General features: G+C 44.2%; 1 protein-coding gene across 1 annotated transcript in view; it reads right to left on the minus strand.

The window, feature by feature from the left end:
• The window catches only part of ZBTB8B (zinc finger and BTB domain containing 8B), a 15,541-nt gene that overhangs the window by 943 nt on the left and 2,708 nt on the right, over window positions 1–11,890 (minus strand). The window contains exon 2 of the mRNA XM_007950438.1: window positions 6,106–6,284. Coding sequence (XP_007948629.1) covers window positions 6,106–6,284 — 179 coding nt within the window. The remainder of the gene's footprint in view (window positions 1–6,105; window positions 6,285–11,890) is intronic.

Here is an 11,890-nt window from a genome sequence, read left to right on the forward strand (position 1 = left end):
TCATGAGACAAAGTATATGTGAGCTGCTGTATGGAAAGTGAATTTGCTCTGTAAACTTTCACCCAAACCACAATAATTTAAAAAATAACTAATTTTTTTTTTAAAAAAAGAGGTCAAGCCATGGCTTACCATGTCTGGGTCCCACGTGATCTGGACCTCAGGCCTCATTCCTCACAACTCTCCCTGTTGCTCTTTCTGCCACCTACTCACCTCCCCAAGGTCCTTGCCATCCCAGGGCCATTGGACGCACATGGAATATCCTCTCCCCATTTCCAATCCTCGCCCCTCACCAAGCCCTTTTAAGGAACTCTTCTCTGATGCACCAAGCCAGGTTAGGTCCCCCCGCTGTATACTTCTTCCTTTGTACCTTTGTCATAAATCTTTTGTGTAACTCATTAGACTAAGGTCTAAGAGCCAGGGGCCAGTCTCTTACACAGGCACTGTGTCCCTAGTGCCTGGCAAGTGATGGTTCAATGGCAGAATTCTCACCTTCAATGTGGGAGACTCGGGTTCAATTCCCAGCCAACATACCTTATGCACAGCCACCCTTATTTGTCAGTGGAGGCCGTCTGTTGCTATGATGCTGAACAGTCTTCCGCAGAGAGCTTCCTTAGTTCTCTATTGCTGCTAGCAGAAACACCACAAGTGGGTGGCTGCAATGAACAGTAATTCATGTTCTCAGAGTTTGTTGTTGTTGTTGTTGTTATTTGCCGTTGAGTCGGCCCCGACTCATAGCGACCCCTCCTTGGGTTTCCGAGGCAGTATCACTACGGAAGTAGGATTGCCCAACCTTCCTTCCGAGGAGTGGCTGGTGGGTTTTAGACAGCTAGAAATCCGAGACCAGGGTGCCGGCTCTAGACAAAGGCTCTCTCTCTGTCCACTTTTTTCAGCTTGTATTCCTAGGTTCCTTGGAGATCACGTGGCATGTGTTTTCCCCTCCATTTGTGCTTCCTTGCTTGCTTAATTTGTTCTTTTAAATCTCAAAAGAGATTGACTTGAAAACACACCCCACACTAAAACTGCCTCATTAACATAACAAAGAACAGCTGGTCCCAATTGGGATTATAACCACAGGTGTAGGGGTTAGGATTTATAATACATTTTCTCCGTGTGTGTGTGTGTGTGTGTGTGTGTGTGTGTGTGTGTGTGTGTACATGCATGTACGCACATGCACGTAGTACATGTACACTTTGGGGGCAAATCTACAAGCAAATTTGTTTGACATTCAACAGTTCATGCACATTTGATTCCATGCCCTGATTACCATCCCCAACCATAAAAAAACTCTCCTCCCTGTGACTACCCCCTCCCTGTGCCCTTAACTATACATTCCTGTCTGTCCAGCTTTCCCTCGATGTGAATGCTGCCCCTCTGGTATCACATGGCTGAATGATCTAAGGGGTGCATCTCCCTAGAGTAGGTGGGTACAACATCCTGGGGGTAGGTGTGCTGCATGTAGGTCTTTCTACTGTTGGGGTAAGAGCCAATCTGTGCAAGTGAGTCTGTTTCTAGGGCCTTAGTCTTAGGGGGTTCCAGCAGTCTCTATCCGACCAGTAGTAATTCTAGTCATTTTTGACAACACATATTTTTGGGGGACACAATTCAATCCATAACACAGACTGAGACAGACTGGGAAGGAAGGCCTGGCAATGTGCTTCTGAAAATCACACCAATGGGGGAAAAAACCCTATGGATCACAATGATCCGATCTGCAAGCGATCTTGGGGATGGTGCAGAACACGGCGGCACTTGTCCCATTGTACATGGGGTCGCCAGGAGCAGGGCTGACTCCACAGCAGCCAACAACATCTAATGAACATTCAGTAAACTCAGAGTTTACACATGGCTTCTTACGTACCTTGGGTTGTTTAGCATTTTTTTTTCTGGAGTAGATGATGGACTCCCCCATCCTGTTAGTGGATGCTTTGCTCTCAGCTTCCTCATTGATAAACTCATTCCTTACTAATGAGAAGAGTTTTGCATACTAGAAAACTGAGCCTGATTCCCTGCTCCACGCCTCTCCTCTCGATGACAGCAGCCCCAGAGGTCCCCTCTGCAGCAGGTGCTGCCTTTCTAATGCATGCGCACTTAAGAAATCCAGCCAACAGGGGCTCTCACACGTGACTCTGTGAACCAATCAGAGCCCTTCTTGAGAGAGCTCTGGAGGCAGGATACACACCAGATGCAGAGACAGGGAGAGGCTGATGCAGGAGGAGGACCGACAGGATGTGAGGGCAATCTGGCTGCGACATCTGTTACTTCATTGATCACCAAGGCTGATCTGGCTGATCTGGCTAGTTAGGCAGGTGTCTCCTTCCTTCCTCACCATACCATGTGCATCCCTCCTGTTCTGGTTACCTAGTGCTGCTCCAACAAGAATATACCACCAATGGGATGGCTTGAACAAACAGGAGTGTATTCTCTTACAGTTCAGGAGGCTAGAAGTCCGAGTTCAAAGTGCCAGGCTCTAGGGGCTGTGTGAAAGCTCCTCGACCTTGAACTTCAGCTCTGCCTCTTGCTCCCAGCCCACTGAAGCTAGAGGCATCTCTTCACTCAGGCAGCTACTGGCTGCTGAGGCTAACAAGCCCAAGGTTGACAAATAAAATGGCATAGTTCCTATGATACCAAACCACCCAGAAGGCCATTAATTCAAGTTCACTGAAAGTCCCAAGGTCAGTAGAGCATGGTAGGCTGCTGAACGATGACATGACTACATGCAAGGTTCAAGCATGCTATAAGCTAGAGACCATTCCCAAACCATGTTTCTTATATACGGAAACCAGACCACATACCCAAAGGCAGCTACTCAGCTGCTCACAGTAGATTCCACCATGGAGTTGATTACCAGTCTCATCATGGGGAATATTACATCCAGCTGCCCAGCCACTCAACCAGGCCTAGCCAAGTTGACACACAACCTTAACCACCACACTCCCAAAACTGCACTTGGGTGAAGAGGATGACTTTCTCCAATAGAGGAGGACCAACCTTCTGTCAAGGGTATATGAGTAGCTGTGCTCCCCTGCTAGAGTCTCCAAACAATTTCTCAAGAAGGACCAACAACAGGATACCCATGACATCCTGACCAATGTCCTCACATTCTATTAGGTTTCGTGGACTTCTTATGCTAAACCCCCAACTGTGAAGCTACCCAGGGTATGTTATCTACCCCTGCAACATGGCAGAGCCTTTGAATAACATGTTTTTATGCTGCAGTACACTGGACCTTATGTGATATGGAAAGGCAGAGCGAATAAGAATTTCAATGAATTAAACATCTTAGAAACACCCAGGAACTACTGCTTGCCAAAACAGACTGGACATATCATCTGAAGTTTTAAAAGAACAAACAACACACACATACACACACAAATAATTAAGCCCTTGGAGTCAGGCCGTTCTTGGACAGGTGCGCTGGGGTCAGGACTGAGAGCAGAGGCAGTTAAGAACCCAGCACTTATTTTAAATCTGGATTCTTTCCACGTCATTTTTTAAAAACTGAAATATAATTCACATATGATAAAATCCACCCTTTTACATTGTACAGTTCAGTGGTTTTAGTATATTCACAGGGTTGTGCAACCATCCTCACCATTTAATTCCAGAACATTTTCATCATCTTGAAAAGAAACTCTTCCCAATGCACTTTCAGTAAAGTTAAAATCTTTACCAAGGCACCAATGTTCACCACAGCATTATTCACAACAGCCAAAAGGTGGAAACAACCAGCCATAAGATGGGTTGGTTAGCAGTAAAGAGGCCAACGGCAGGGAGGCCAAAGGCCTGTCCTAATGGGCCAAGAGCAGTCCTATCCTGTGGGGTCTGAGAAGAGGCCCACACGGCTGAGAGAGGGTGGCACAGCAGAGAGAAGGGCCTGCTTGCTTGCAGGCCTGAGAGGAGCCGAGAAAACTGTCCTGCGCTGAAACCCAATCCTCATCCAGAGTTGCTGCCTGTTGATCCTGATCCAGAGTTGCACCCTTAATAAACAACTTAACTGTAAGTATGGTCTGTGAGTTCTGCGTGGCCAGTGCAGCAAATTACTGAACCCAGCAGAGAAGTAGAGAGTGCTATGGGAGGGACGGCTAGTGTCAGAATTGGTAAAAAGGTTGGAGAGTGGAGGTAGGTCTGACCTCCTCCTCATGGGAATCAGCTTTAGGCTGATACTGGTCATTATCTCCCCAGAAATTAGACATGTTCCAACACTACTCCTACCGTTTTACCCCACGCCACATTCTCGCATCCCATGATCCTCTATTGTTGTTGTTGTTGTTGTTGTTGTTATGTGCCGTCGAGTCGGCCCCGACTCATAGCGTTGCTGTTAGTTGCTGTCAAGTCAATTCTGACTCAGGGTGACCCCACCTGTGCAGAGTAGAACTGCTCCATAGGGTTTTCAAGGCTGTAACCTTTCAGAAGCAGATTGCCAGGCTTGTCTTCTGAGGCACCTCTGGGTTGGTTTGAACTGCCAACCTTTCAGCCAGTAGTAGCCATTTATTTATGCCACCCTGGGGCCCTATCCCCTGGTAACTACTAATCTACTCTCTGTCTTTATGGATCTGCCCATTCTGACATTTCATATAATGGAATCATACAGCACATGCCTTTGTATCTGGATTCTTTCACTTAGCGTGCTTTCAAGGTATATCCATATTGTACCAAGTATCAATACTTCATATCTTTCTACAGCTGAATAATATTGCATTGTATGGATATATCACATTTTGTTTCTCCATTCATCAGGTAATGGACATTTGGATTCTGTCTATCTTTTGGCTATTATGAACAATGTTGCTATGATCATTCATTTCATATACAAGTTTTTGTGTGAACATATGTTTTCAGCTCCCTTGGGGGTATGTATCTAGGAGCAGAATTGCTGGATCACACTTATATGGTAACTCTATGTTTAACTTTCTGAAGAATCACCAAACTGTTCCCACAGCAACCGCACCATTTTATATTCCCACCAGAAATGCATGATGGTTCCAATTTCTTCACATTCTCACCATTTTGCTACTGTCTTTTTTTCCCCAAACTATAGCCAGCCTACTGGGGATGAAGGAGTCACTGGGTGGTACAGTCAGCACCTCAGCTGCTAACCAAAAGGTCGGAGGCTCAAAGCCACCCATAGACACCTCGGAAGAAAGGCCCCTGTTTCTAAAAAATTAGCCATTGAGAACCCCGGGGAGCACAGTTCTACTCCGACTCACAGGGTCGCAATCAGTTGGAACTGGAGGGCAACAGGTTAGCGGGTGTGAAGGGCCATTTCCCTGTGCTCTATGTTTGCATTTCTCATGACCAACAAGGCTGAGTATCTTTTCATCTGCTTGCTGACCATTTGTACAGCTTCTTTGGAGAAATGTCTACTCAATTTTTTTTGTGCACTTTTTAATTCAGTTATTTGCATTTTTACTCCTCAGTTGTAGAGTTCTTCATATATTCTGGATACTAGACTTTATCAGAGACATGGTTTGCAAACATCCTCCCATCCTATAGGCTGTCTTTTCACTTTCTTGCCAGTGGCCTTTGAAGCCCAAATCATTTTTATCTTAGATTTTCCAAAGGATGATTTCCTTGCTCAAAGATGATCTTAAATAAATGATCTTATAAATGGCCTGAGTGCTTTTTAGCTGGTGGGAATCACTAGCACACATGGGAGACAGAACCCTAAGGGGATAGCTAAGGAGAGGGGAGGTCCCTTTGGGCTGGAGCATTCTTTGCTGCTTACAGGTAGCCCTATAAAATGGTACTGTCCTCTCCTCCACCCCTGGGTGCTGGGGTTGGGGGGGAAACTGAGGGTGCAGCCTCCTGTTGGCATCACATTGGTGGTGACAGCCCACAATCCCCCGTCCAAGCCCATTGTTCTCTGCCTTAACCAGCCTGGACCAGGATCTAAATTTTCTTGACTTTTCCCCTTAGAAAACGTGTCTGTTACCATATATGTTTTAACTTTCATCTAAATGCCACCAACCTAGCTTTACTTAGGTAGCAAAAACATATGTTTAAAATTCTCCGAAAATACCCCAGTGGACAGAAAGGTGGACTTTTACATTAGACAACATCGTGAACTGCCCCTGCCGTAAGGAAACTGCCAGCTGGGGTACTTACACTCAGGGCGTGACTGCGCAGGTGCTCCTGTCGAGTGAACCTCTTGCCACAGGTCTCACAGGGGAAGGGCCGCTCGCCCGTGTGTGAGCGGATGTGCCGCTTAAGGATCCCCTTCTGCTTGGCAGTGTAAGGGCAGAAAGGACACTTGTGGAGCTTGATGGGGACCACCAACACATCACCTGGGGAACCAAACAAATGAATATGAGCAGGGACAACACCCTCAAATGGATGGAGTCTGGAGCCTGGGAACTGGACCAGCTCAGATGGAGAGGATACCAACTCCACCTCCAGCTAATAGCAGGATCTATCTGCAAATTCTAACCCTGTCTGGCTCCCAATCAGCCAGAGGGTAATATGTGCTTCTGCTATTGCAAGGAATGCCATAATGCACCAGCTTTCAAACATCTTCAGCTATGACCCACCATTGGGAATATAGCTTACACCACAACCTCAGAACACAAAAGCCTTATGTGAATAACTGGAAAAAGCTTCACAAAACAATATTTGCTCTGGTAGTTTCTATTCTATTTTATTTCATTTTAAGAAAAAACTGATTAAGACCCCCTCAATGGCTTATGATCCCAAAAGTTTAAAAAACTCTGTGGTACGATCCAGACCTATGGATCAGGATTTATGCTTTCTTTGACAGCAGTTCCTAACACTGTCTTCCAGGTGTGTATAGGGTTTGCTATGATGTAGACTCTAAATTGTTCGAGATTAATATTAATTATATTTATCTGAAATCCTCAAATATCCAAAATCTTTTTCCAACTTTTTTTTTTTCACTTTGCTCCTACAATCTTTAATGTTCCTCTGCTGTAGACACCTCTGTTTTATACACCTGGAGAACTCTGTTCATCCTTTAAAGCCTTGCTCAGTGTTTCCCTCTCCTGTGAAATCTTCTCTGAACTCCCAGAGAGAATTCTTCACTTTGTTGTTTGTGATGACTTCCATCACTTTCACTCACCTGTATGAAAACCATTTCTTTCAGGTTTCCTGGATCCTTGTTATGGTATTCCAAGATTTGTTTCCTCTATCAAAGCCCTTTGGGAGCTGTGGTAGCATAGTGCCTAAGGCATGTGACTGCTAACCAGAAGGCTGGCAGTTCAAACCCACCAGCCACTCCTCAGAAGGAAAGTTGGACAATCTATTTCCGTAGTGATACTGCCTCAGAAACCCAAGGAGGGGTCACTATGAGTCAAATTGACTCACTGAGGGTTTTTTTTTTTTTTTGTATCAATGCCCTTCAGGATTTTAGACTTTGATCCTATCATATTCTATCATATCATATCAAATCATCATGGCACTAGTGATTCAGCTCTCCAAGCACAGAAACCTGGGTTCAGGTCCTGGCTCTACCACTTATCAGCTATGTGACCTTGGACATTTTTCTTAACTTCTCTGTGCTTACCATCCTTATTTGTAAAATAGAAGTGATAATAGCTCCCATCTTATAGGATTGTGGGATGTATTAAATGACATGACACCTAAAACCCTGATAGCTCAGCACATGGCACATAGTAAGTATTTATAAATGTCATTTTTTTTTATCATAATCATCTCCCCAGAGTTTCTTTACTGATTAGGCAGTCCAGGCTCTTGTAATCTCTGTCAACACTGGACTTACTCCATTTTCTCCCGGAACTTCTCAGGATACTTACCTAGGCTTTGTCTTTCCTGAGGTCCTACAAAAATTATGGCAAGCTGAATTCCAAGTGAGAACCCAACTTCATTGTAAATAAGGGTAGAAATTATTCTCTTTGGCTTCTAGTCCCCTTCCTGAGAATGTCTGACATTTTAGATAATCTATAATAACTCCTAAATCTGTTCCCTAGCCTAAAAGTAGCAGTTTATAGGTTATCAATGCATACATATGTTGGACTATCATATCTCTCACTGATCATACTGGGGCTAAGATGTCATTTTCCTGCTCATTCTACCAGCATTATGGAATATTCCTGTCATTTGTCTCCATCAGCTTGGCATTGTACTGCTCCTTTCTTCCCAATTATTTTCAAAAATATTAAGTAAAATGGGCCCAGTGTTAGTTCTTGGAAGGACCAACTGCTAATGTTTCTCTATTGGAAAAATATAGATTATCTCAACATTTTTCTTTCTCTTTTATCCTTTCCCTTTCATGATCTGATTTCCTCAATATAATAGTTCATTTGAATGCATATTACATGCCAGACACTGCATTAAGGTTCATCTTTACCAAGACAATTGTTTCCTCCCTCAAGAAGTTAAGTCTAGGAAGAGATAAAGACATGTGAAAAAAATCCATACAATGTAATGCAACATGCAAAGTTCAAAGTGATGAAGTAACATAGTCAAGAAAGTAACGAACTCTCCCTTGGACTTCAGAGAAGATATCACAGGAGAAGTGACCTTTGAGAAAGGTTTTAAAGGATGAATAGGAGTTCACCAGGTGTACAGGACAGAGAAAGGTACCTTAAGCAGAGGAACAGCATGTGTTTAGGCACAGTGCTACATGAGTATAAGGGAAGCTGAGGGATGAGATGAGGAAGGGGCAAGAACCAGATTGTGAAGGTCATGTTCATTCATTTATTCAACAAATTTATACTGAGTTTCTACTATGTGTCAGACTCTGTTCTAAGCCTTGGGGATACAGCAGTGAACAGAACAAACAAAAAATCCCTGCCCTTGTGGAAGTGACATGCTAAAGAGCCTGGACTTTATTCTGTACGCAGCTAGGATTTTAAGTAGGGAAGGACATGGTCAGATTTAACTTTCAAAAGATTTCCCTGAGGACAATGTGGAGGAAGGATTCAAAAGAGGTAAGATTAAAGGCAGTAAATCCAGGTGGGAGATGACTACAAGTCTGGATGACAGATGACATAAACTAAAGCAATGGTCATAGAGGTGAAGAGGAAGAGACACGTCTGAGGAGAAGTAAAATTAACAGTCCTTCATGACCACACTCAGGGTAGAAGGCAAAGAGAAGATACGAGATGATGCAGACTCTGGGTTAGCCAACGAATGTTGATCACATAGCTTTCAAATACAACTCCTATCATATTTCTTCGTGTGAATACTGAAAATGATCCTTCCAATGCCCTGGCCTCTCTGTTCCTTGACCTCCCCTCCTCCAAAGATCTCGTCCTCTACCCCAACTCAGCCACCCAACCCTAGACCAACAGCTCTTAACTCTGCCTGCATATTAGAATCATCTGGGAAACTTCAAATAGAAACATAGTGATGTCCAGAATTCTCTGCATAGTCCACATTTAAAACACCCCACTTGCCAGTCACCATCTCGTATCTTTCCCACTCACTCCTAGAGTGCCCTGTATCCACTGGGTCCTCGAAAGCATGGACTATACTGCCATTGCACTACCCTTCACCTCTCATGTTCACATTCCCCTCATTCCCCAGTTTAGTGACTATATCCATCATTTAAATCACTCTCTTACATACATCCTCAAATGCCTTGGCTCCCTTTTTCTATCTGTATTCATCTGATTAAACTTAAACTTGATTAAATGCAACTCTGACTATTCTATACTCAAATCAAGGCAGCTTAACGTCATTGGAGAAACATACACAACCGTGTCTTCTAGTCTCACTTTAAACCCATGACCACTAATATCAAAAGAGCCCTTGGTTCTGCCTAAACATTCTATACGCTTCCCCGGTCCATGCAGTCTCCCACTGTTCTCAGTAACTATTTTCTCTTTTCTCAAACCTCCAACCTCTCCTGCCCCCTTGTCACTTTCAGCTGCTGTCCTTACTTCTTATCTTCTTCTTCTACATCTGTAAGCCCACAGGATAAATATGGTTTTAAATGCCAAGGACCCACTCATGACTCTGAAATTGATATCTCAGCTCTGACCTCTCCCCAGAATTCCAAACTTACATATGCATCTGTTTACTGAACTTCCCTCCTGAATACCCAGTAGGCATTTCAAAGATATCATGTCTAAATCAAACGCTCAGGCTAAAAGCCTTAGGCTCATCCTTAACTTTCTCTCACAACACTCATCCAAGCATCAGTAAATCTGACTGGCTCTATCTTTGAAATGCAGAACACTTCTAATCCAACTGTGTCTCACCTCTCCACTGCTAGATTCAGGTATCAAATATGTCATCTGGGTTACTGCAGCGGACCTTTTAAGGTCCTCCTGCTTCTACCCTTTCCCCCTTATCATCTCTTTTTGACACAGTAGCCAGAAGGATCCTTTTAATACATAAGTCATTTCAAGTCACTCTCTACTGAGCCCCTCCAGGGGTTTCCCATCTCAGAGTAATATCCAAAGGCCCTCTTAGGGCCTTCAAGGCCCCATCTGACCCACCCCTCCCCTTAACCTCTCCTGCCTCATCCCCATCACCCTCTGCCTTGCTAACTCCACTCAAGCCACACCAGCCTCCCAGCTGTTCACTCAACAAGCACGATACTGCACCCAACGTTTGCCTCTGCTTGGAACATTATTCTCTCTGCTATCTGCACTCTCTTGAGGCTTCTGCTCAAAGGCAATTTATTAGAAAGGCCTTTCCTGTAAAATAGCTTCCCTTTCATGCCCTATCCCCCTGTCTCTGCTTTAGATTTTCCTCTCTAAGACTCATCACCATCTGACACAAGATATACTTACTTTTTTACGGTCTACATCCTTACATGAGAATGTTAGCTCCATGAGGGCAAGGACTATCTTTTGTTCAGTCTGTTCAGTCACTAATGGTGCCTGACACAGAGAAAGTGCTCAATAAATACTTGTTGAATGAATGAATGAACTGACAGGAGTGATGAGATGTTGGAAAAGCCAAGGATGGCAAGCTGGATACACCAGCACTAATGACCCTTAATGAGGCTGAAAAGGAATGGATAGAATTAAGAGCAATAGGTACACATTGTGTCAAGAAAAGAAAGAGAGCAGAGTCCACCACTGAGAGAGAGCAAGACAACTCCTGGAAATCACCCACTGGGTCGCATTAAGAAATGGACAACTGACCTCACGACAGCAGTTTCAATGGTGCAGAGGGAGTGGAAGCCAGACCACAGTGGGCTAAGAGTGAAAAGGAAAACAGTGGAGGCAGCTAATGTTGATGCCTCTTCCAAGAGAAGATGGGAGGTGCTGCGGCTAGGACTGAGGAGTGTGAGGGAAGAGAGCTAGCAGGAAGACCTCAGGCTTTAGGCAGTATCTGCTGCTGTCAAGGATGTGCAATGCAGTAACTGTTGTAGCAGGCTCCCTGCCCTCGTCTCCCATTTCCATACCACTTTGTACTGAGGCTCACCTCATTTTCCTGAAGCACAGATCCTGTCCACTCCTAAACTCAGAAACTACCAGAAACTCCCCTGTACTTACAGATGAAACCTAACCTTTTAACATTTAAGATTTTCTATGATCTGACACCAATCTAATTTCTTCCAATGTCTCTTCTTACCCTCGGTTACCATGTCCATGAAGCCCTCCCTGATCCCCCAGTGGGAAGTCATTTCTCCTTCTTTTGGACTATCATATGAAACTCATACTTCCATCTGTCTTTCAGCTGTAGTACATTGTCACCATGTAGTGTCATTTACATACATGTTCTATCATCATCTCTTAAGATGCCATCAGTTCTTTGAGGGCTGGATCCATGACCGATTTATCTCAAGCACAAGGAAGGTGCTCAAATATTTGTCAAAGAACAGGAATGACCCAGGAGTTCCTGGATGGCACAGATGGTAAGCTCTCAACTACTTACTAAACCAAAAAGTCGATAGTCTGAATCCATCCAGAGGTGCCTTGAAAGACAGGCCCAGTGATTTACTTCCAAAAGATCACAG

This window comes from Orycteropus afer, unplaced genomic scaffold (genome assembly GCF_000298275.1).
Source record: "Orycteropus afer afer isolate SDZICR_OR568_19922 unplaced genomic scaffold, OryAfe1.0 scaffold00272, whole genome shotgun sequence".
Classification (NCBI taxonomy): domain Eukaryota; kingdom Metazoa; phylum Chordata; class Mammalia; order Tubulidentata; family Orycteropodidae; genus Orycteropus; species Orycteropus afer.